Below are 27,506 nucleotides of genomic sequence, written 5' to 3'. Positions count from 1 at the left end.
ACACATTTATAAAGAACAGGTTTATTTTGAAAGAAAGAACTTTATTCTAATTATGCGAAATGACCGTTATGATAAATGACCATTATTTCAATTGGGGTTATGTCAAATGACCATATGCTAAATGGTTTTAAGCCAGATGAACCGTTCCCATTTTTCATGGCTGAGTGGAAAATTATCAGGTCTTTTAGGATATGATACATTCGGTTATGACTGTAAAAACGTGATCTCTCAAATACTAAATATTTTTGGATGTTGTTAACGTGAAAAAGTTAGTTATATTAAGGAAATATTGCACTAAAACTTTTAAGACACAAATCTGGCGAAGTAGGCATCGAACAACAATGATTTTTATTTTAGCTTTGTGCATTAGTAGAAAGCATAAATTAAGAATATAATGCTTGTTAATTCAATATTTGTTCAGTTAAGTGCTTTTAGAATGCGGACAGAGATATTACATAAGTCGGCCATTGGGATGACCATCTCTAGATTCCGATATGTTTCACTCCAAGCACAGTGGATAATGTAATTAATCAATTCGCCTAAGACTACATATCATCATATGAACACTTTTGTAATAATAATAGTTAAAAGATAGTCTTTTTATGGAGAAAGAAATTGTTGAGAGAGAGGATCAAAGAAATAATCTACATAGCCAAAAATATTGAGATGTGGATAGTCGACTGTATTATTGCACAGAAATATATAAAAAGGGCCTTATTTTAAATTTTCTTCTTCACATGCTCAAAAAGTAGTATCTAAAATCTTAAAAATACACATATCAGCGAAATTATAGCTTGTTTATGGTAACAAATGATAGTCCGTTTGAAAGCCATTCTGTTCGTATGTCACGCCACTTTAGTTTTATTTATATGAAAAGACGGATAGATCTATAAAGATTATGTTTTCTTGTGAATACAAAAGAGCAAAATATCAAAACTAAAGAAAACATTCTTTCCTTTATTATTGTTATTATTATTATTATTACTATTATTATTATTTTAAGCTTAAATAGGATGACTTCCGTTTTAGGCAAATAAATTACTAACATTATTCTATGTGCTTTATACTACGTTCAGTATAGAGCTGATGTTACGTAATAAAGGCTATCTTTAAGAATTCATACATATAGTTTTCACTGTAAATGAGAAGTATGACGTTTGATTTCAAGATATCCTATCTTAGGCAATATCACCATTAGCCAAACCGAATATATCATTGCGTAAAAGACCTGAAAATTGTCACTCAGCCCTGAAAAATGGCGTATTTAAAAAATAAACGGTATTAAAAGTTGCATAATTTTAATTTTTCAATATTTTACAGAACACATTTTGTAGGCAAGGAACGCAGTGCCACGTGTCAGTTACCATGGATTTGATAGCTATTAAGTTACTCTTTTATATGCAAGCTAAAAATGTTGCCCCAATTTGCCCCTGTAAATGTTAGAGGAAGGTGAAATAGCCGATTTTTCAACATAAAATATCATATAACTCCGAAAATATAAGAGATACATTTTTTATGTCTTCTGAAGAAAAGCGTATTTTATCAATTAAAACAACTTTGTAGAACATGTGAAAAATCTCAAAAATACCCAGAAAGAGATATAACGATAAAACTAGTTTTAAGGGGTCGTTCACAAAAAAATGACCCAAATCTCTTAAAATTCAATAGATAGAGCAAAAGTGTCTTCAGCAAATTTTCATGTAGTGAAATTATCTACAACTTTGCCGAAGACACCATTATTGTATCTCCACTTTTTCAAAAAAGTGAAAATCTATCTCACTGCTAGGTGGATTCATCACAAAAATAATTCTTTCTTAAGAAGGGCTTCAACATCCCGAACAACTTCTCTGAAGACACCATACCTCTAAAACCAACTTTTCTGGTGCAAAACATTTTCGATCACGAATATAGGCCCTTGGAAGCACTGTGCATCCGTCTCCATGCGCCTGGCAGAGTTGGAGTTCGAGGGAAAAGTGTTGAACCAGTTGAAGACTATATTTGTTCAACAACCGCGTGCATACCTTAGAGGATACGCACTAAACAAAAAGCAGCCTCCAGTTGGCCCTCGAGACATTTCCCGCAAGTAGTTCCAGAGAAAAAAGTGCCGAGGCTCTATTGTTATCGACGTAAACTTGATGATTTCTTGACGCGATTTATCAAAGGCGTGAATAATGCAGCTACTTCACCCGGTCACCTGGAAGCAGGGCCTCTTCTGGGGTGCGCCAGGGCCAAGCATGTTTACCGAGATGATATTTATATTTCTTCCGTTGTGTACCGTTTGAATAGGGGAGCATTACCAACTTTTTCTCTTGACTGTAGCCTCAATGGTCCTCAGCTCTGGGAATGAACCGATGGGTGGAATAACCTAAATCAAGCTAAGTTTTCTTCAAGCGCCAAAGGGCTGCTTGATTAGGATTTCGTCGAGCTCGGGACGGCAATTTTGCATCGGTCCCTAATGGTGAGCATGAGTGGTATTTCTGGAAATGACTGTTGATTTGAATAACAACAGCCTCCCATCGTCAATGGCAGCTGAACAAAAGAGATGATCTTTTTGCTACGACAGTGGCGTCATAATCGTTTTTGTCAAGTTACTTGACGAGTGGTGAGTGCTATGAGAAATTTCTCTTCGGCGTGGACAGGTGAATTATATCCTTCGATTGATTCATGAAAAACAAAATATGCCTCACCTACAATGTAGAAAGTTGATTACGGAACAGATTTTGTAATTCATGGCCTACAATTTCAACCATGACTTATATACTGAACCTTTCCATTTAATCATATTTGCAAAAATCTTCTACAGACTCCCTTGCCTTTAACTTTGAGCCGCATGATCGATAGAGTACAGAACCACTTGGGCATATTCATAATTCACTTTGGCATGGGGGAGTTTACCTGTCGAATTGTCTGAAACTTTGCAATAAGAAGCGCTTCGGTACAACGTATATTGTGGCCGAATATGAGTTCTGTAGCTTAAAAAAACACTGCTGAATCAAAAGTGCCAAAAATAGGATCCGGCTCAACAAAAAATAATATAAAACAATTACGGTCAATACCTAGAATAGAGACATTGTGTGCTCTTGCTGTAGTTTAATATTTTTTCTGCTGCCATATGTTTTATATCTACTTGAAACATTAAATAAATACTTTTGCCCTTTTTAATAAATACTTTTAAGTAAATGTAAGTGACAATAAAAATGTTTAAAATTGCATCAAAATGCGCAATCAGTTCGATGCTTTAGAACTTTTTTCAAGCATCCAAATCTGGTCCATGCTCTTCGGCGCTGTTGAACGCGTTTTTCACATTTATCGTGACCACGGCGCAGTAACGATCTCCTCTACGCTTTTGTTCAAATGCTTTCTCGGCCCTCTCGAGCACTGTCCGAATTGCGTCCACCGTCGACCTTCTTTTCCGGAATCCAAACTGCCTTTCTGATAGCCCGTTCTCGCTCTCTGTGCATTTCATCACCCTGCTGAGGATAATTCGTTCCAAGAGTTTACCGAGTGTATCCAGTAAACATATAGGCCTATATGATCCTGGATCCCCGGGCGGTTTTCCTGACTTCGGCAACATTACCAGTTTCTGAATTTTCCATATTTCTGGAAATTGACCTTCATCCAGGCATTTCTGTATAACCTTCCTTAGCATATCTGGAAACGCAAGGACCGCTGCTTTGAGTGCCACGTTGGGGATTCCATTCGGACCCGGGGCTTTGTTCAGCTTCAGCGCTTTCGCAGCTGCTATAAGCTCCTCGTTGGATATCTGACGAGCTTCGGCGTTTCCTACCTTTTGATTGCTATATGGTGCGGCCGGTCACATTGTAGTATCATGCGAGGGTCTGACGATGACTCTCAGTTTGTCCACACATGTTTCGGCCGACGTCGACGGGCTCTTGATTTTTGCCATTATTACTAGGTAGGCATCTCCCCAAGGATTAGCATCAACTTTGAAAGCCGTTCTGACTTGCTGGAACACAATTCTTCGCTATTCTCGGACTTTTCGTTCCTCCAGTATACGGGACGCCGGTTGTTTGATAACCTCCGTTTTATTGGCATTGTTATGTCACACGCCCTGACTGCCCTTGTCAGCTCCACTGCATCGAGATCCGGGATATCGCTGTCTTTTTTTTATATTTTTTACAAGGGGCAAACAGATCCCCTGATAAGCTAACTCAGGGAATGCGGGGATGACGCACCAACGACGACTCGCTAAAACCAGCCTATGCACTGTGCTTGAGCAATTCTTTTAGAATTGAATGGGATATCGCTGTCTACACGAAGTGCTTTGACGAAAAGGTCCTTCGTCTTCTACTACTGTACGATAGTTGTGGTTCTCGGCGTTGCCGCGCAGTCCCGTCGGTCAATGGTATAGCCGATAGACTTGTGATCGCCATGTTGCCCGCCAGCAATGGGCTACACCATGTAAGATTGATGATCGATGCTCGTCCGTTTTTCCTAAATGTGCTAACGGTGCCTTCATTGCACACCAGCTGTGCTGGAGCTTTGTCAGGACCTCCAACAGGCTGCAATCCCTGGTATTGGTTACCCTGCTACCCCACTCCATCCATGTCACATCAAAAAGCATCCTATTATCATAAGGTAATGCTTGTTTATCCTAAGGCTAATTCGATATAGATCTTGGAGGGCCTAGGACATCCGCACAAATTATTACAATACACCGTTTACTCACATAAATGGTTAGGGGCCTGTGGAGTATTTGAAAACTAACTTACAATCTCTTATTACGGTCATAGATCCCAAGGCCTATGTTCAATGATGTCCTTGGAGGGCCTAGGACATCGGCACAAATTATAAAAATACTCATTTTACTACTATGAAGGGCCTGTGCCATATAAAAAAAAACATCAAAGGATCGCTGAATATGCCAGTACATTGCAGGTATTTATTCCAGGAAGTTTTTGAATGAACTGGAACACCTATTGTACTCACTTCGATACCAATGTTGGACCTGACAATACAAACGCTTCTTAAAAATATAACATTATTCTAGGGTCCAGTATTATGAGACATTCTTCTACATAGAAATGATGAATTGATCTCCGTTTACTCATGTAGAATCATATGCCCAAACTCCAAAGAGTTCTTGGAAGACCTTAACTTTCACACATTCTAGTTCGTAAATTGAGTTAACTGTGTACTTGGAACTTCTCTAGAAATTGTACCAATAAATACTTTAAGTATTCCATCAAAGTGGTTGCTTCAAAACACAAAGCATTATAACCAAAAGTGTTGTCAAATTTTTCCAATTTTTTATTATTATCTTCATAAACGAGACTTGAAGTCGATGGCTGGTTCGTCCCATGAATTTCTCAATAAGCTACTCCAAGTATATTTCAGTGTAGCAGATTAAATTCACTTTTATCAGCAAGGTGAGATTACTGATATCGGACGCGACTCCCACTCGCTAGACAAGTTGGAGTTGGAGTCAAACTTTTACATCTTTTTAACCAGATTCTATCGATAGCTAGACACTGATTTTTTAGAAATCGATGGCAGTTTTTTAACATTCAAAAGATTTAATTTTACACCATATTTGCAACGGGACTGATGTGTAGCTGAAATGACTTGATAATAGAATTTATTTTTTTTTGCTGTGTATGAAGATAGAACCTATTCTCAATTCTAGTTATTTAATAATAGATGCTTGTAGTTTTGAAGTCACTTTTAGGTCACTTTTTTCACTGTGTGGTCGCTATTTTGATCATTTTGGTCACTAAAATCACTATTATTCCGCTTTCTAACTGCTAACAGCCCTGTACTAGGTTAAACTGAAAGAAAAATCCTATAGAATATCTGCCTATAATTCCTAACTAAGACCTTTCAGAGTAATTTTTAAAGCAGCATTTTATCAATAATTTGCAGATAATTTCTATAGAATGCTTAAAGAGGCCATGGTGTTATTCAAGCCAGAATTCCAAGAGAGTTGTTGGAAGTTTTTTTAAAAATAAATATCAATTACTTCATACGCACTCAATGACAAAAGTCCACATTGATCAGCAGTAGAACTGTCAGATTATTAATCCTTAATTGTCAAGGAAAAGTTCCTCACTTCTATCATTACTTAAAATATTTGTTTATACCTCCTCTAATCTAAACCACGACTTTAACGGGTCCTCAAAGCTAAAATTAGATGTGAACAATCAGACGAAATTGTAGTAAACATACAATGTAGTCCTGCTCCTTTTATGCCTGATAGAGCTTGAGCCTTCGAATAAACGATAAAGAAACACAATAATCAAAGCGATTGCCGGCGGTAACCGGTATTCTAACAAACATTTTTAGAAGACTAATATTATTGGAACATTTGATATCAATGTACATCATTCTCATTCTGGAAAAAATATTGCAAGTCAAAAAAGTTATGCAACATTCAACATGGGCGCATGCATTTTTAAACCATTTTCATCCCTGACGATGGTACCCGAGTTACCTCAGGGGTGTCAAAAATTTTTGTTTGCTTATGACACAGGCGTCTCTACTAGAGTTCCAGGATTTTTTTGAAAATTTTAGTCACATTCCATACTTTGTACTCTATTTCAACAAAGCCTACTTTTATTGAATGTTACAAATTTGCGGTCATGGGCAGTATAGGGCTTTGTACAAAAATCATTCTCTCATTTTCACTCCTCCATGAAATTTGTTAATATCAAGGCAAGTAAACGTCAAAATCAAAACAGTGCAGAGCCTTATAAATTCAATGAATGTCAAATTGGAGTTAATCTGAAATAAAATTATCGATAACTTAGGCAAAAATATTTGCAATCTTCTAATGCCACAATAAGTACTATGTATTGTTCCGGGTAGGACTTTTTTTAATTTATTTATTAGTATCATTTCAAACATTACATTCTTTTATTATATCTAGGTGTTCTGTGTAATTAAACAACACTATCATCCTAATTTGGTAAAATTAATTTAAGATTTTATTAACATTTTGTTAACAACATATTACATATAATTTGCCGTAGCAGTAAAGATTTTTTACATGTGAGTTGATTTCACCTGCTTATAAGAGAAAAAAACACGTTTTAATTTACTTAACCTACCTTAACCTAAATATCGTCCCCTTGATGCTACAACTAGATAACTCGAAATTTGAAATTTTTGACTCCAATATGTCAAAACATTTTTCTTAATTAGATCTGCAAAATATCCACAGGTCTTAAACGTGTGATTCAAAATATACAAGTTAAAGATTATTTTTCAATCATAATCTCTGCGATTAACCATCACGGACATACTTTCAAAGTTGCACATCTCAAAATTTTGATTTTCGAGTTATCTAGTTGTAGCATTAAGGGGACGATATATAACGCATTAATCGTGGTAATAGAAGGTTGAAATTATTAATAATTTTATTTGAATTTTGTTCCAATGTTTCAACATTGGATATCCTATGTAACTCATTGGTACTATACCAGGGAGGAAGCTTCAGAATCATTTTAAAAATTTTATTCTGAATTCCTGGTATTACAATAGGTATTCCATATTGATACAGCATACAACATGGCTGGCCTGAAAATTTGTTTGAAGATCAAAAGCTTGTTCCTAACCTTCCAGTCGTCGCGCGGTTCACCACCGTCAGAACCATCACGCTGCTGTTGTGAGCGAAAAGCGAGCTTTTTTCGCCAGTGTTGCACAAAATACAACAGCGCGATGACTGAAGTGTTAAGACAAAGGGGTCTATTTTGTAATTCGAGCGAATTCACGTGACTCGTCTGAGGTCATTGTCGATCAAAGTAAGCATGCATATTTCAGATGTCACCCGTCGACTCCCATAATAATCCAGTCACATAGAGTGACAACTGTCGATAAACTCGAGTGACAGAGCCAAGTCGAGCGAAATTTTTGGTCGACAGTGGCTCCAGTCGAGTCGTTTTTGATCGACTCGACTTATAAAATAGGGCCCAAAGTTTTGATTTTCTTTTAATAAGGGGATAGAGACATTTTACATATTAATTACATTTGGCTTGAAGTTCCGGGTAGGAGTAATGCAGAATATGTAGAAGGTATTTGGTCTTGTTCCTAAAAATAGCATCCTTAAACTGACCAAGATAAAAGTACATATCTCGCGTTCAGTATCATAAGGGCGTAACTGCAATGATCGATTTCTCTTCATCGATTTTCTCTTCAGCTAATTTCTCGACTGGGCGACTAACTTCAATGCGCTATCCATTATGAACCATTGCTCCAGTTAAGTAACGATCTATTTCAAACAAAATCTCTTTTTTACTATTAATCTACATCCAGTCATGCCACAATGTCGATAAATGTAACACAACAACACATCAGACTCGCAATCTGTGCCTATTCCGAATCCAAATGCTGAATAATTTACCGACAACCGCGAACGAGCCAAACGTCTATTATCCCTGATACGAAACCACAAACCTTAACTTTTTTGGTCATCAAAGTGTCGGTTCAAATTAAAATATGTTGCCCGATTGGAGCGCGAGATTCGTGTTCGTTGTGGGTCCCCAATAGCTATCCAGCTATTTGGCCATCGTGTACCGAGTGCGCTTTTTTCTTCCGAAGCCCCATAAAAGGGCATTAGTTGCGTCTAAATACTCATAGTGGTAGGGGTGTCTGAGGTAATATGCACTATCGGGGCACGACGTGCCTTGTTGTTTTTCTCTGGGATAAACAACTTTTGAGTGATAAATACTACGTTGATTGTTGAAACCTTGTAAATTATTCACAACCTGAGAATCTTTTACATGTTGATCACCTAAACAGGAAAATAGAACAATAATTTAGAAAAACATGGTTCCAACATAACTTTTCATTCCGATCATATCGATTATGAATTTGAAAGTGATAAATTGAAATCATTTACAATACTTGACAGATGTAAAGAGAGTGGGTTAATTTCCGATAAAACGATTTGGCGAAATAAAGAGATGATTTCTATTTCACACACAATTTTCTGTAGGGTTCCCAATTGGACCGACACACACTCCATTAGTGGGCCTTCCTTAGCCGAGTGGATAGAGTCCACGGCTACAAAGCAAAGCCATGCTGAAGGTGTCTGGGTTCGATTCCCGGTCGGACCAGGATCTTTTCGTAATGGAAATTTCCTTGACTTTCCTGGGCAAAGAATATCATCGTACCTGCCACACGATATACGAATGCGAGAATAGCAACTTTGGCAAAGAAAGCTCTCAGTTAATAACTGTGGAAGTGCTCATAAGAACACTAAGCTGAGAAGCAGGCTCTTCCCAATGAGGACGTTAATGCCAAGACGAAGAAGAACACTCCATTACTAGGAGCTGAACAATCCATCTTAAAAAAAAAAACTAAAATCATAAAAGTTTGGTCATTTGAGGTCTCTTCCAACTAAATCACAATTGTATCATCTTCTAAGCCAAAATTATCTAAAAAAAGATAGTGCATCTTGTCTCTGTTGCGGTGCATAATGCCCCTCTGTTTAAGAGCGTTTTGCTTCAATGTTGTAGTGCGTTCAAGCCCGTATTAATAATGCAGAATTTAAGTTTGGAGAAGAGGGAATTTATTTTAAATTGTATTATAATTAGGATAAAAACTCGCTCAACACTATGAAGGGTGTATAGAAACGCTTCATACAAGATATTTGGTCTTCATTTTGGCACATCTTTTTGAACTGGTGCATTCTACCCCATGCCCCCCTACCCAAACTCTTACAGTCGCCTTCAAACGGTAGATCGCCCGGTTTGTTTGCGCTCACTTATTCGCTCTTCAGGACTCACTCGCCATAAACCGCCGCGTTGTCGCCGCTGCTGCCCGCCAAAGACGCGATACAAATACAGGCCTCGGTAACTTACCGACTGGAAATTGCATAAAGTTCCTTATGGACTTCTGTTGCGCGTGAACACGCTCGATGCATTCCCCGTCTCAATCGAAACATGCTCATTTTACTATGGTGACGTTCGCCAGAGGTGTCGGCAGGGATTAACGGATGTAATAGTAGAATCGAGAATTTTCAAAAACTGAAAGCATTTTTTTATAGGGCAACGAAACGCGAATAACAGGAACCTAGGACAGGACGTGACAGCTCAACTAAGACTGCCCTGTTGTTTTTCAGTCGATAACCTTGACGATACAGAAGCCAGTGCAATCAGAATCCTTTTAAAGCAAATCAAGTATCAAGGTTCATGATTTTGTTGTTTCTTACACGTTTCATTCATTTAGTGCCATAGCGGATGCTAGCTTTTTAAAAAAAAAATCAGGTTTATATTAGAAAACGGCGATTTTTTTTTTTGAGAAAATTGATACATTTTCCATTACATTGCTTTGACGTTAGTATTTTTTAATCATTTAAGCATTGTTGAAGCACATGCGGTAAACTTAACATCGAGTATAAATGAATTTGATACAAAATGATTGCATAAAATATTTGAATCTTTTGATTAAAACTCTTATTCATCCATACATTGCAAATTGGGCATATTCTAGGGAAAAAAGTTTTTCTAACTTCAAATTTTTTAAGTCCCAAACTGAAATTTATTTTTTCAAAGATTTTGTTTTAAACCGTCAAATATGATTGTGTTTTCAAGTGATAAATGAGTTTGAATCAGAAAATAGATTGTATTTTTTATTGAGAATAGTTAAAAAACGGAATTATACAGTGATTATGTTTTTTAAATGCAGGCAATCAATGGACTTCGCCTCTGCCTATGAGAAAATCAACTCCGTCTAACAATCCGACGGATTTTTATGGTTTGAAAGGTATCACAACAGTATTGCAAACATTGAAAAGTAACAACCTTATCCATACCCCATTAAATTCTCTTCTAGAAAAAGTTTTGTGAAAAAAAAAAAAACTTACTAAACGTACATGCGTTAAACGCCAGATGAATAAGTAATAATGAATATGTTTGTATTGTTATCTACCTAAAAAAAGTTAATAAGCTTATAACTCAAGATTTTATTTGCAAATAACAGTCTGCTTTTCTACGAAACAAAAAAGACTCCTTAAAACAAGGTTAAATACTGGTACCGTAATCCGGGGTAACATTGATCAGTTTTTAGGATATTTCTTAAATATTAAATTCAAAAATGCAAATGTTCTGAGTTTTATATTTTTAAAACAAGTACTGCCACTCATAGCTCGTGACTTTATACTGTATTTTGTTTTTTGAAAGATTTAAGCATGTTTATAAAAATGTTATATGTAATTTTTTCATTAAGCTGATATGGGGTAACATTGATCATCCATGTAAACAACGTTCGGTAATATTGAAAATGCCGTTACTTACTTAAATCATGGCCCCTGAATCCGATTATGATGTCCAAACGCTTACAACTCATTTACTTTTTGAGTTATATTTCAAAAATAAAAACACCTCGAACAGCGGAATACGCCTAAAGGTAGGCAATTTCCTAAGGAAATTCTACATTCTTAACAGTAATTCGTTAATGTTGCCTAATTGAACATACTTATAAAAGTTTTGACAGCGGAATGGTTTTTGGCGATGCCATTTTTAGTGAGAACCGCATTTTCCTTGCTCATATCACTTGCAGAACTTATGTGAGACATGAATCTTCGGTAGTGTAATCCTTAACCATTGAATTCATTGTTTCGCAAACTTGACAAATTTACGCATAGAGTTAACGCAATTTTTGCAAAAATCCTAATTTTTATTAGCTTATCAATATAAGAAAGAGAAGCACCATTCATGCTTTGGAAATGTTTCATCAATAAATGATGATACCAACTTATTACGAGATGAGTCAGTCCGATCAATGTTACCCCGCTGATCAATGATACCCCGGATTACGGTAATTAGCGACTTTTCTGAAAATTATAACGCTGCTCAAGGATATCACTGGAATAATTCCCAAGCAACGATACACCAATTCTAGATTTACCATAACAAAAATAATAAATTGGAAAATGTTAGTTTTATTATAATATCAGACCCATGACACAGTAGCAGTTCAGCTATTTATTTCAAAATTGATAAATTTTGTTAAACAAATCAAAAGTTATTTTGACGTTGGATAACGTCTTACGGCAACATACTGCACACCAAATTTTCAATCAATCTTCCAGCAATTTCGTTTGCTGAAACCAATCCAGCAATACACAATTTTACTGATATACAGCATTTCTGAAATTGTTTACTGGAATTCAGCAATCTAACTTGCTGGATACTTGTCATCACCATCAGTTTTGCTGATTTTCAGTAATTTGAAATTTTGCTGTAAACCAGCAAACATAATTGCTGAACTCGTATCAGCAAACTGTTTATCTGTCACCCGAAAAAAATAGAAAAAGAAAAAAAAAATCTCCCACTCGAAACGAAAAACATTTACAATATCAGCATGGAGTTAAAAACAAAAATGTTTACCCGAACATTCATATATTTATTTATATTTTTCTTAATATCGTATTTGGTAAGTACTAAACATTCACTTTGATATCGATTGTTCAATAAATATCAAAATATGTATTTCTAGGTGGCAACATTACCGTTACGGTAGACGGTGTCCACTTTCCCCCAAAGCGCAGAAAATTGCGTTTATCTTTAAATAAATGTTTATCACATACAACGCATTCGCATTTTATGTTGTTTTGTATGACAACTTTTACAAATATTACCTAAAATTTTTCATCTACCGGGTGCTGGCGATCTGCAATTGCTGGAAATCAGCAAGAAATCCTACAAGAATAACAAATAACCTAGTGCTGATTAATCAGCAAATTAAAATTCGTTTTGCTGAATGGTCAGTAACCCAGCTGTCATTTGGATGAGAATTTGCATTGCTGATCAGTTCAGAAAATTTTATTTTGCTGGATCGATCGCTGAATTTACAGCACAAAAAAAATCAGCAAAAATTTGCTGATTTACAGCAATAAAAATTTGGTGTGTGGGGTACAATTTCGAAAAACTAAAAATCGCTCGCGTCACGAAAAGTGGGACTGTTAATAACTTACGAACGCCCGCATAGATTTTCAAGATTCTTGCACCAATCAATTGGAAATCTTTCTACAAATCGACACCAATAATGAAAACTATTAATTTTCATACCTAAACTATTGATAAATGGGTAAATATCAAGGCATGTCTTATTTTTCAAAGAAAAGCACATTTTTCTTGCTGTTATAAGGTTTTGAAGTTTACATGTACCGTAATTTCGGGTGAAATTGATCATTTTTCATTGTTTTTCTTGTCTGTTTTCAATAATGTTAAAAATGCCAAACAACTGAATGCAGGAAAACAAGCACGACGGTCAGACTCTTTGGCTCATGTGCCAAAATTATCTAACAGATGTATTTTTAGTGCTAAAAGTCATCTTTTAAATTAAAAATCGGGGAATCCCATTTCGGGGTGAAATTGATCACTTGTCAATGAGATAATTGTTATTTTTTGCAACGACTCTCTATCATGAATATGAGCTTTCTGAATCCGAATATGCTTGCTAAATTCTTAATAAAATATTTAAAGAAATAATAAATACCGTAAAATCGGGTGTAATTGATCAGAAGGGTGAAATTGATCATCGTATCACACGATTTTATTTACTCGTAATGGAGCACAAATATTGATGTAAGCTGCAGTAAATGAACGTTGCTTGTCGTAACTATTGTCGAATTGTGTGTTGTGAAGTTTTTTGCGTTAAAGAATGTTTATTACTATGAAAATAACGTAAAATTTCAAAATCATGCACGGTGCAGTATTGACAAACACCTATGGACTTCTATCAATAAGCAAGGATTTGAATATGGTATAAACCTGAAAGTTTGTAAGGATGCTTGAGATATATCCCCAAACCAGATGTCATCACCAAAACTCGTACCAATTTGCTCATATGGTTGAAATAATTGAATTTCTGTTAGATATCATTGAATTCCTTAGGAAATTGCATACATTTAGGCGTTTTCAGCGTAATTCTTGAAATTTAACTATTCGTTATTTATATAAATAATGCATTGTTAAGAATTTTGCAAGCATATACGGATTCAGGGTGCTCAAATTTATCATATAGAGTTGTTTTGGAAACTAAAAATAATGGCATTGACATGTGATCAATTTCACCCCGAAATGTGATCCTCTGATTTTTTATTTTAGAGGTATTTGTTAATACTAAAATGCCATTTATTAGAAAATTTCGGTACATAAGTCGATGAGGCTCACCTTCGTACTTGTTTTTCTGCATTTAGTTGTTTGGGATTGTTAACATTATAGAAAGCAGACTAGAGAAACCGTGAAAAATGATCAATTTCACCCGAAATTACGGTAGTTAAGTTCAAGAATTGCGATGAAAACGCCTAAATGTAGGCAATTTGCTAAGGAAATCCCTGATATCTAACAGAAATTTAATTTTTTCAACCGTATGAGCTAATTGGTACGAGTTTAGAAGATGAAATCGGGCTCGGGGATATATTTTAAGCATCCTTACAAACTTTACTTACTTTGAATAATGCCGTTGTCGTGTAAATGCATGCTAAGGAGTGTATCGAAAAGTAGTCGCAAACATTTAAAACGGTATATCTCAGAGCATAGTTCATCTTTTTTAAAGCTTTTTTCACGTAAATCTTCATCATGTCATCAAAAATTGAAGCAGCTAAAAAAATATTGAATAATATGCAGTCTCAATATAAATACAACAAAGTTTATAAAGCATAGAAAATAAAATTTTGCATAAAATTACATTTTTGAAGTGTCTCCTGAAGATTCGATGATTTGTATTGAACAATATGTATATCAAACAAAATAGGATGAAAAGCTTATTCTATCGGAAAATATGTTTACTTCACACAGCACGTAAAAAGAAATTCAAAAAAATAAATTATTGCTCTAAAAAAGCTCAATAATTGGAACAAGGTCGGTTTTAGAAAGTCACTTTTGTTTAATCAACTTTTGAAGCTCTGTCATATACAGCGGTAATTATATAGAGTAACATATTTTGCTTACGTTACTTCATAAATATGCAAAGAAACTTTTCCAATCAAAAAACAATTTTTTATTCATGACAATCGTTGGATATTGGCATTAACGTGTAGAAAGAAAAAAATCCAAAAACGAGGTCTTTAAAAATCGACTTTTTTCGATTTTTGTATTTGCTTTTAAATGTTTGGTAATGATTTTTTCAAAATATTGTTTGCACTATGTCATGAGTGCTGTGGCACAGAATATATTAGCATAAACAAAAATATTTTTTTCTTATAATTTAACACATTTATTAACATATCAATTTTTTCAGAGGTGTGCAAGATTTTCATCGATATCTGTTAGTAATTTGCAAAATTATCATGCAAAATGCCACTTTCTTGAAATAATATCACCGTATCATCATTTTTAAATACATTGTAAAGCATTTCTGATCAAAACATTGTATGTAGGTTCAACCCATTATTTTTGAGACTGTTTTGAAAGTTTGCGACTACTTTTCGATACACTCCTTAGAGCGATCAGAGTATCAACTTGTCAAACAAAGAGCTAAAACTAATCAGCAACAGCTTAGTTGATGTTTTGATTTGGTAAGAAATTGTCGATCGAATCGAAATACCGTAATTTTGGGTGAAATTGATCATTTTTCACGGTTTCTCTAGTCTGCTTTCTATAATGTTAACAATCCCAAACAACTAAATGCAGAAAAACAAGTACGAAGGTGAGCCTCATCGACTTATGTACCGAAATTTTCTAACAAATGGCATTTTAGTATTAACAAATACCTCTAAAATAAAAAATCAGAGGACCACATTGCGGGGTGAAATTGATCACTTGTCAATGCCATTATTTTTAGTTTCCAAAACAACTCTATATGATAAATTTGAGCACCCTGAATCCGAATATGCTTGCAAAATTCTTAACAATGCATTATTTATATAAATAACGAATAGTTAAATTTCAAGAATTACGCTGAAAACGCCTAAATGTATGCAATTTCCTAAGGAATTCAATGATATCTAACAGAAATTCAATTATTTCAACCATATGAGCAAATTAGTACGAATTTTGGTGATGAAATCTGGTTTGGGGATATATCTCAAGCATCCTTACAAACTTTCAGGTTTATACCATATTCAAATCCTTGCTTATTGATAGAAGTCCATAGGTGTTTGTCAATACTGCACCGTGCATGATTTTGAAATTTTACGTTATTTTCATAGTAATAAACATTCTTTAACGCAAAAAACTTCACAACACACAATTCGACAATAGTTACGACAAGCAACGTTCATTTACTGCAGCTTACATCAATATTTGTGCTCCATTACGAGTAAATAAAATCGTGTGATACGATGATCAATTTCACCCTTCTGATCAATTACACCCGATTTTACGGTACGCACACATTGAAGACTGGAAAAATGCTACCGCCGCCCGACTCGAGCGACGGGAACCTAGGTAAATCTTTGTTTGCCATTTATCTCCGTTGTATACTAATCAACCAAAATTATAATTGATAAATAAATAAACAATTAATAGTAAAATGTCTCTGGTTGTAACTCTTTTACGTCGAATGCATTGTTGTGGCCCTGAAGAGGGCCCTTTTGTTTGAAATTGTGCTGCAATTCAATTTAAGCGCGTTCTCCACGGATACGACGAGTCAGCTGGATGTCCTTCGGCATGATGGTGACACGCTTGGCGTAGATCGTGCACAGGTTGGTATCCTTAAACAAACCAATCAGTTAGGCCACTCGCTTCCTGCAGGACCATGATGGCCGAGCGCTGAAATCGTAGATTGGCTTCTACATTTCCCTGAATACCACGACAAAGCAGAAGAAGTTCTCCATGGTGCGGAACTTCAGCGAGTATCAAAAAGAGATCATGCCAATCATCGTGACTGGCAACTTTAACATCGATTTGAGCAAAGAGGAGAACATGGAGTTCGCAGACTTCATGGAGAAGTCCCTCCAGCTCAAACTGGCTTCGGAACCCACTAAAGCAACCAATCTTAATGGATCATGCGTGGACCTAACGTTCAACCGGAATATTTGTTTAGGGAGCAAGAGTTACCGCTCCTGCTTCTTTTTCCATCGACTGATTCTATCCCTGATTCCAACCAAACAAATAATATGCCCAATTTGCAATGTATGGACGACTTTTAGTAAATTTAATTACGAAACTTTTTGCTTAAGGATGATCAAAATCTTTTTTTTAAATCGACTTTAAAGTTTTGAATCATTTTTTTTTCAGTGTAGAAAATGTTTTTTTATGTTTTCATTTTTTTTTTCAAAAACGTCAGGAAATTTCACGACAGTCCCCCTTACAACAGTTTTTTGTAGGTCTTACCGTTTAGAGTTATACGGGTTTATAAAAAAAGTAAAAAAAAACTTTGACCCTTTCCAAATGTTCTAGAGTCTAGTTCGATTTTGAAAAAACAAAATATACAAAGTATCTTAGTTTCACATACTTTTGACATCCAGAAAGTTTCATTGAATTCTGAAGGGGTGCTGCCAATCGCGTGTCGAGTTGGCGTGAAATCCGTCAGATATGTTTTCTTAACCCAGTTTCAAATTTGAGTTGAGGATGAAAATTCATTTCCAGAGTAAAAATCGCTCTTTTTGTGAACAGGTTGGCAATTTCAATGGAAATTGCTTACATTTAGGCGTTTAATGTGGTTTATTCTGTAAATCACAAAATTAAATTCTAAAATTAACTGATTTATAAACAAGTTGTAAGATTTTTGAGACTTGGTTCTGATTTAGTGATCCCATCCCCCCCATCCAGTACTGGTTTAAAAAATATCTAGATGATAATAATTGCATCCCACCAGATTTTATTGAACAAAATCGCTCAAAAGTGATCAACTTCACCCCATTGCACGGTACGTCTTAAATAAATATTACAAACAACCCTGAAGGAATAGAATCACTACAACAGCAACTTATGATTTGCGGTGACTACAAACTTTTTAGGGTAGCATCTCGAAAAAGTATGCAAAGAGTAAGATGGACTTCTTTTTGATGAGAATAGTTTACCAATCTCCGCGTCGAAGTAAAAAGTCTTCGTCTTAGAATATTGTTTAACGCTTCTCAGTGGAGTTGCTTGGTCGTTCATAATCCTCCATCTACCGTATGATCAGACCTGTTCAGTCCTTCCTACGCTCTTGACTATTTATCCGACAACGACTGATGCATTGGGAAAATCTTCAACGCAAACTGGACTGTACTACAAGCGACGAAACTAATCTGTCGTTAACTATCGTCGTAGCGAAACACAGTAATAAAATTTTATTATCCTAATTGAAAGCGAACGAACCGTTTAGGCTCATGCTAATGCTCTCCCGTGTTCATGTTTCTCCTCCGCAGATCTACCAAGTGGTGTTTTTCACGATGCGTGCCGCTATCTCACCTCTGCCGGCGGCGTGGGCTTTGGAAAAATCTACAGACGGCAAGGTTTACAGCGCATGGCAATACTTTGCGGCAGACGACGACGAGTGTCGGGAGCGTTTCGGTCTGGCAGCTCACAGTGCCAACTACATCTTCAAGAACGACTCCGAAGTGATATGCTCGACGCAATTTTCCTCCATAGACCCGCTCGAGAGTGGTGAAATCAACCTTTCGCTCATCACCGGTCGACCAAGTGAGAAAACGACTTCACAAGAGCTGCTCAATTTCACCTTGGCTCGCTACATTCGGATTCGCCTGCTGCGTATGCATACCGCGGTGTTTCGAGATGGCGTCAGTGCCGACAGTGGAGTGGACATTCAGGCGCAGGCGAAACGAAGCTTCTACACCATTCGTTCGCTGCGGATCGGTGGGCGGTGTTTCTGCTCCGGACATGCTGCAAAGTGCAAAGCCAACGATAATAACATAGACAATCTGCCGCGGTGCGAATGCATGCACAACACTTGCGGGACCCACTGCGATCGGTGCTGTCCGTTGTACAACCAGAGACCCTACCGAGTTGGAACGCCGTTTCAGGCTAACAAGTGTGAAAAGTGTGAGGTGAGTTAGATTTTTGAAAATGTTGTTATGATTTGATTAACCTTTTCGTACCCAACGTCAGTTTTCGAGCATTTTTAAATCTTCAATCAGCTGTTAAATTAGTAGTTTACGGAACAAGTTGCAGAATGATGATTTTTACAGCACGAGTCGTAAATTTATCCTACGAGGCTTGCCGACGAATGCTGTAAAAATCATCATTCTGCAACGAGTTACGTACGTATTTTTTGCGATTTCGTAGAAGACCACTTGAGGGTATCAGAAATTATATCGGAATGAATTCACCATCATTTTCCACACTGCATACTTCAGTGCAGGAAAGTAGGCCGTTTAATGACAGATCTTCTTCTTCTTTTCTGGCATTACGTCCCCACTGGGACAGAGCCTGCTTCTCAGCTTAGTGTTCTAATGAGCACTTCCACAGTTATTAACTGAGAGCTTACTGTGCCAATGACCATTTTTTGCATGCGTATATCGTGTGGCAGGTACGAAGATACTCTATGCCCTAGGAAGTCGAGAAAATTTCCAACCTGAAAAGATCCTCGACCGGTGGGATTCGAACCCACGACCCTCAGCTTGGTCTTGCTGAATAGCTGCGCGTTTACCGCTACGGCTATCTGGGTCTCTGGGTTAATGACAGATCTACGAGATGAAAAACAGCCTATTACGATGAGAAATTGCAAAAAGCCATTTTCACATCAAGTTTCTCAAAGTAGATGGCATCCTACTGTAAATTCGAGTGAAATCGACGGATAGGATAAAATTTATCACTGTGTCAAACAATTACTTGTTTGTCTTAAACTATTGTCAAATTGAGGAATGTAAAATTTTGCGTATTAAAAAGTTTTTTCTATGAAACTTATGTAAAATTCTAGAATCATGTTCAGTGTGGTATTGACAGACATCCATAATCTTATAGTTTACACATGGTGTCAGCCTAAAAGTTTGTGAGCTCACGTAAAAAGTATCCAGAAAATAAATATTATCGTTAAATTTCGTATCGAATTGCTCATTCTATTGAAATAGTTGAATTTCTCTTAGATATTAAGGTGAAGATGAATCGAAGCCAAACTTCAAATTTTCAAGAGTACGGATCTGGAGAACTAAACTTCCTTCTTCTTCTTTGTGGCATTACGTCCCAACTGGGACAAATCCTGCTTCTTAGATTAATGTTCTTATGAGCACTTCCAAAGTTATTAACTGAGGGCTTTCTTTGCCGATTGACCATTTTTGCATGTGTATATCGTGTGGCAGGCACGAAGATACTCTATGCCCTGGGAATCGAGAAAATTTCCTTTACGAAAAGATCCTCGACCAGCGGGATTCGAACCCACGACCCTCAGCATGGTCATGCTGAATAGCTGCGCGTTTACCGCTACGGTTATCTGGGCCCCGTTTCCGTTTAAGCTGAAAACTTAATCGATTGGTCACTAGCTGGTGGTAGAAATCAATGGATTGCACCAGACAAAGGACCATGCTAAATCCATACCTCCACTAAAGGAACAGTGTGGAATTTTGAATTAGTCGGGATTAATTCAAAGTAGAGTGTCCATTTCCCGACCATTTTACTCGTCCCGGGATTCGGGACAAAAATCTGACTTTGTCCCGGGAAATCCCGGAATCCCGGGATTTCTTAAATTTTCAGTAAAACTAGTATTTTGGTTGAAATGGAAGTAGAAATTCAACAGTACAATGTTTTTTGATAAGATAATGTAACTTTCCAAGGTAATATGGTGATTATAACAAATTACATTTCATATATTACTTTCCTATTCTGATGAAGTAACTTAACATTAATCAAAACTTAGCTTGAATTATTATAGGTTTGCTAGGATTTTTTTACAAATTCTTTATAACACTTATAAATGAAAGTCCACTAAAAAATATGCTCCGAACATTGGAAAGATCATCAAAACTTTAAAGCAAAAAAAAAATGATTAAAGATCATTGAAGATATTGTAGAATATCATGCAAAAAGTTAATTACTGAAAATTATCGAATGAAGTATAGGTGTACAGGGTGTCCGTAAATTATCCGAACAGCAAAACATGGGGAAGATGATCTCGCATTGAACAATTGTTTCTTACTGAGACAGGCAAATTTTTTTTCGGAGACATTTTTCTTGATGAGTCATACTAGAAATGTTTTCGCTCATAAATCTAAAATAGATAAATCTAAATGTCCTATTATTATTAAGGGTAACCTGCAGTTTAGTGGCTTCAAGTAAGGCTGGAAAACAGAAAATTATACGGTTTAATTCCAGTGAGTTCTATAGACATTTCTCTTCCGTCATAAATCTCGAAAAGTAGCTCCCTTCAATACCACTTAACAACTTTGGCTTGGGTTTACGAATATTTGAAATCGGAAATGAGTCAATGTCTTCAAAGTTTTGTACGGATAATTTACAGAGACCCTGTAGTTTCAAATTTGCTTTCTCAGTCTAGGCTTACAAAAAAGGCTAATATTGAAGAGTAAGCATTAAAACTACTCTGTAACTCTATAAAAAAAGGTGTTCCTCACTCGGTAAATTAGTCTTTCATGAAAATAATTACTCTTTTTCATTATGCTTTTCTATTTTATCATATAAGGCTTGATGTTGATAGTGAGGAAAAATGTCATTGTTCATTATTGAAATTTAGTGGCTTTAATCAAATTCTATGTACATTTAGGGAATCCCGGGATTCCCGGGATGTCAAGACTAATATCCCGGGAAACGGGAAATCCCGAAATTTATCAAATCCCGGGGTTTTTTGTCCCGGGATGGACACTCTAATTCAAAGGTATAAATAAATGATAGGATTTGTAATCTTTCTACTGATACGGTGAAATCACAAATTTTATGATAATAAATCTTCGAGCTGTTTAGTGAAATATCTATAAGTAAATAAAAAGAAAACGAATTAGTACTATACCATTTAATTCCTCTAGAGTTAGTATCCTTTGACAGATACGCGTATTTCGTATGCTTCCGAAAACATTAATATGGCACAAATATGTACAACTACCGCAAAAGATCTATTAAATAACAGTGCATTTTATAACTTAAGATCAGCAATTGTGACGTTCATCTTTGGATTCCAATACACTTCACTTTAATTTACGAAGCTTATTTTGAAAAGAAGAGGAGGTTTTGTGCCTTTCGAAGAAGAGGCTTTTTCCTGCTCCGCGGCTACAAAGCAACGCCATGCTGTAGGTGTCTGGGTTCAAATCCCGATCGGTCCAGGATCTTTTCGTAATGGAAATTTCCTTGACTTCCCTGGGCATAGAGTATAATCGTACCTGCCACACGATATACGAATGCGAAATGGCAACTTTGGTAAAGAAAGCTCTCAGTTAATAACTGTGGAAGTGCTCATAAGAACACTAAGCTGAGAAGTAGGCTCTGTCCCAGTGAGGACGTTAATGAAGAAGAAGAAGTTAAGATGAATTGAAACAACATCTCGAATTTTTACAAACATGAATCTGGGGAACCAGACATTTGTTTGAGCTGAAAACTTTATCGATTAATCACTCGCTGATGGTGAACAATTGATAAAATTATCTGCACATAGTTCTTTTGGGCTCTCTAGATTTGTGCTCTTAAACATTTGATGTTTAACTTCGTTTTATCCTCTCCCTACATGAAATGTAATTCAATACTCAAGCACATTTCGATTTCGAAACAAGACTAATATTCCAATCGATTTTATTAGTTATAAGGCCGGAACAAATCTTAAAATCTTCTTTTGTCTTTTGCCATCAAAATGTGTCGAGGGGGGGGGGGACAATAAATAATAAAATGGAAATTCTGGTAAATTTCTCATTTTTGATCCTAATATGCTGCAAAACCATGTTTTAGCAGCGTATACCCGCCGATCAAAATGTTTTGAACTATTATCACGTATCTTTTTAATTTTTCATAGCATTGATCGTATTACATTTTCCATAATTAGAATTTTCATAACAGCAATCTCCAGGTTTATTACCCATAATCTTGAGTTCTGGTGAGAGAAAGTTCTAACAAGAACAACTTTCAAATTGTGTTTCAAATAGTTACAATTTTAAAAAACACCTAAAATTTTGCACTTAGAACTTGAAATGACGTAATAGTAGTTAACGCAACTATTTTCAGAGCGATTTACATTTTAACAGCACAAGTCGTACTTTCATTCAACGAGGCTTGACGAGTATTGTAAAAATCGCGTTCTGCAACGCGTTACGTATAACATTTTTTGATATTTCGTAGAGGACCACTTGAAAACATTAAAAACCTTATCGGAATGCATTTGCCGTCATTTTAAAATGTTTGAAAATGATTATGTCATGATTCATTACGCAACTCAAAAAAAAATGCATAATGAAAATGCGTTGCGTAGTAGTCATTACAAAACTGTTTCAAGTTGCGTAATGTCTATAACGGTACTGCCTAATTCAGTGCAAGAAAGTAGGCCGTTACATGATGGATTGGCGTGCAGAAAAAACGGCTTATTACGATGAGAAAACCATTATTTTAAAAGAAAAACGTCCAAGAAAAATTCCAAACTTATTGGCATTAACAAACAGATTTGAAACTAGCAAACAACACGAAAAATAATGAAAACCAACACTGAAAATAAAACATTTTATTTATTTCCCCCCACTGACATTTTGAAAAATTTTAAGGGGGTGGGGCGACAAAAGTAAAATTTTAAAGGTAGCCCAAACTCCCTCCAGAGGGGAATTCTCCTCGGTGGAAAACCATAGATTTAGTTCAACACTGATCTATATTTGTGTGTGATTCATAACTGTGGGGTAACTGTACACGATGATAATATCTCGCAATCAGTGAATCAAACCAACACCCAGCAACAATAAACATTGTGCTCTGCTATTCCTGTTGCAACAATTCTGTTCCGCAGTAAAAGTTTATCACTACTTGCCAAGAACTTTTTCAGTGTAGAAATATTGCCAAATTGTTGAATAACAATCATAAAACAAATTGGATTTTGTGTTTAGAATAACTGATTAATCGCGAGTTGAAATGGTTGCAACAATGTTGGCCACTAAGTTAGTCATGACAATTTTTCTTATGATGGTATCCCAATCCGCGAAAGTTAGGATAAATATTGGACAGCATACAACTTTGCTGAATGAAGAAATAGCCAGATGAATTAAAATGCACATAAATAAAGTCTGAAAAAAATACAGCAGACCTGTAGGTGAATTCCGGCGAACAATTTCTTCGAAGAGAAGAAATTTTCTTCCATTACGCACCAGCATGAAAATTTTCTTCTCTTCAAAGAAAAAACGCGCCGGAATTCGCCTACTGGCCTGAAAATTTGTTTGAAGATCTATTGGGGGTTGCGACTGGAAGTTGAAAACGTAAATTCTTGGTTGTAGGCTATCTCAGTCTTAATTAGCGAACGTTTCGGCCATTTGTTGTGGCCTTTTTCAAGGGAAAAATGGTCAATCGTTTTTGTCCTTATTGATTTAGCTGTTCTGCGTGTCGAGTATTGTTTGAAGATCAATATCTTCTTCTCATCACAAAGTTTCGATTTTCTGTTAATATGTGGATTAAGACATTTAAAAATTTGATACATTTGGCTTGAATGCAATCAATATGAATGTTGGTGTTATATGTTTTCTGGAAAAATTGATTATGCCACTAAGGTCGAGCTCTTGCCATGACTTGCTCTACAATTAATGAATCGTTCACTATGCAGGGTGGCCACCAAAACGGGAAAACGGGAAAAGCGGGAAAAAGTTGGAAATTTAAATCCATCGGGTTTACCGAGATAAACCAGGCTCAGGCTGAAAGTCTCGTTAATAAAGATAATAATAATAATAGGGTAAAAGCACCGGTTTTGGCCAGCCTAAGAGAAAATGTCAATAAAAATTAAATGGGAAGCCGTATTTATACTACAAATATGTCAAATGCAAGCTTTCAATCTATATAATGTGTGTAAAATATCAAAACTGAGCTAAAACCATTTTTTCGTTATGAAAATCTCGTTGGTCAATATAGGCCAACGGAACCAGTTTCGGCCATAGATTTAACTTCGGTTCCTGAATTGGCCAATTGCATTGATTTCTCATGAGAGAGGCCAAATTAGGAGTGCCCTGGCCAAATTAGGTATATGGGAGTTAAGATTATAAGGAAATTGAATTGTTTTTCTTATGTTTTGAATCAATTTGGACGAGTAAATGAATGTAGCTCTATCATATCAATGTGATCTACTGAACACAAAAAGTTTTATGCTGATTGGCTATGTTAAACGGTGTATAATCTACTATGGCTACAACTGGCGTATGGCTAAAACCGGATCTTCTACCCTAATCCATCGGAAAAATACGGAAAAATTCGGGAATTTGAAATGATCACCAGGAAAATTATTTGAAACACACATCTTCAATCACTAAATCTAAAAACCACCAAAAATAAATGATAAATAGACGACATAGTTCATGATATTGCTATTAAGCATTTGTAATTTTAGACCATAATAAATGATTTAAAGACTTGTAAATGTGCTTTTCATTGGTTAGCAATGTTTAAACATATTATATGATTTATTTTCTCTTACTATCAGGGCTTGATTATTTTTCTTATTTATATAACTTGATGTTTTGATTCAGAGTTTCAAAACTTCCTCCAGAAGGTTTATGCACCCAAACATATTGGAAATTTTCTTCAGTAACTGAATAATACAGAATACGCCATCTTTTACGTTTATCGATTTCGATATGTGAGATATTTTTATTTAGTATGACCCTTTACAATTTATTTGGACGATTTCATGGAAACACAATCAACCAAATGGCTGTCTTTAGAGGACACAGTAAAATGAGTTTTTTTGTTTTATTTTTCAAGCTTGTCAGGAGATTTTACAATACTTCTGGAAAAAATGTTTGCCTTTAACTCGTCAATGGTCCGAGAATCACTGGCATACACTTTGCTCTCGAAAAAAAAAACTCAAAAAAATAAAGTCAAGGATGTTTTCTTTGTAAAAACTGAACAAAGTGTTTCGCAGTGAGACCATAAGCGCCGTCTTATTGAAGCCAGTAACCGACAGGACCATTCTCACGAAATTGAGTACAGACATAATGAGTCAACATACAATGATATCGATTTCTATCGACGCCGGGCCAAACAGTCACTATTTGGTTATGGAATGACGTTTCATGAATGTCGAATAGATGTTCTTGAAGTGTGTCATTTTTGCCTATTTATACCGCCAGATTATGCCTCTTGACCATGCTATTTTCAAGGATATGAACATTGAGTTAGCACAACTAAAAGATTATTTTCAATACAAAGCGTTACATCGTTATTGTACTGAACAGATGTTTCCAAAATATGTCTAACCAAATCAATCGCTTGATAAATGACAAAGTTATTAAATGTTTACATACCGATATAAAAGATGATGCACCCTGTAGGGTCGGTGTTCCCTTGGTAGACAGTCCCCTATAGTCGCACTAGAGGCTTTTAACGGCCGTTTTGCTATAAATCGTTCCAAAATATTTTTTGACATGAAGGTCAGGAGATATTTATCTAAGTACCATTGATACACAGCTTGATTTTGTTCAAAAAATTATCGAAATCATTAGTTTTGCTTAAAATTCAAGCTCCCTTGCGCCTATAGTAAACCTATTGTTCCTATAGTAGCACTACTGAGAGAAAATAATTTTTATTTTACGAAATAATTGATGAATTAAGAACTTGTTTAACATTAAACAAAAGCTTAATGTGCTTTGATCCACACTTTAAAGGAAAAATATAAAAGTTTGGTAAAAATACGGTTTCGATTTGTATTTTGCCAACGCCGTGACTACTATAGGAACAGAAATTAGAAATAGTGCTACTATAGGAACATGTGTTCCTATAGTTGCACAAGCGATAATAAACACAAATATATGAGTTTTCATTGTATTCATATTTTTACCACAAAGCCAAGATAAAAAGCTTTCAAATGATGTAAAAATAATGACGCTAGCGTTATTTTCCGATTTCATACGAATAATTGTTTCTTAGCTATGCGGCTATCGACCCTACATCAGTAAATCCGATTATGCTTGAAAACAAATATCTATTTATAAGAGCTTCTAATATGTCATTAGTTATCTAATCGCCTAACAAATGAATGAGTAAGGTGAGGGGGGCGTAACGGCAGAGACCGATTTTTCTTTATCGATTTTGTCTATAGCAAATTACTTGGCCAGGCGAAGGTTTTCCACTGTTAGTTTTTATTCAGTAGAAAGTACTAGGGTAAATCGGGATAATGCGCAATACGTCCCACTTACTTTTCAAGGGATTAAGGCTTCTTGCAAACGTAAATACGGAAGACGACTGCTGATGAACCCTTTTAAGGGGCATATTGCCCGGTTTGTTTTAAAATGTCAAGATTCGGACCGTTTACAAAAAACGTCGTGTACACATTTTAGAAGCTACCTGGTAACAGAAAGATACATGTATTGAATTACCAATCAAATAAATAATACCTTGACTTCAAAAACCATAGAAGTAATGCATTTTGGGGCCTTCCATAGCCGAGTGGTTAGAGTCTGCAACTACAGAGCAAAGCCATGCTGAAGGTGTCTGGGTTCGATTCCCGGTCGGTTCAGGATATTTTCGTTAAGGAAATTTCCA

At 35.9% G+C, this 27,506-nt stretch overlaps 1 protein-coding gene across 4 annotated transcripts in view; it reads left to right on the top strand.

Moving 5' to 3' along the window:
- Positions 1 to 27,506, top strand: part of LOC5570897 (laminin subunit alpha-1) — a 547,286-nt gene that overhangs the window by 257,165 nt on the left and 262,615 nt on the right. For all 4 annotated transcript variants that reach the window (XR_002500521.1, XM_021844981.1, XM_021844982.1 and 1 more), the window contains exon 6: positions 18,263 to 18,901. Coding sequence is in view for 3 of the 4 variants with exons in the window: in XM_021844981.1 (XP_021700673.1) it covers positions 18,263 to 18,901 (639 nt within the window). In the remaining variant the exon portion in view is untranslated. The remainder of the gene's footprint in view (positions 1 to 18,262; positions 18,902 to 27,506) is intronic.

Source organism: Aedes aegypti, chromosome 2 (assembly GCF_002204515.2).
Source record: "Aedes aegypti strain LVP_AGWG chromosome 2, AaegL5.0 Primary Assembly, whole genome shotgun sequence".
NCBI classification, from domain to species: Eukaryota; Metazoa; Arthropoda; class Insecta; order Diptera; family Culicidae; genus Aedes; species Aedes aegypti.
This window is presented reverse-complemented; position numbering and strand designations above follow the sequence as displayed.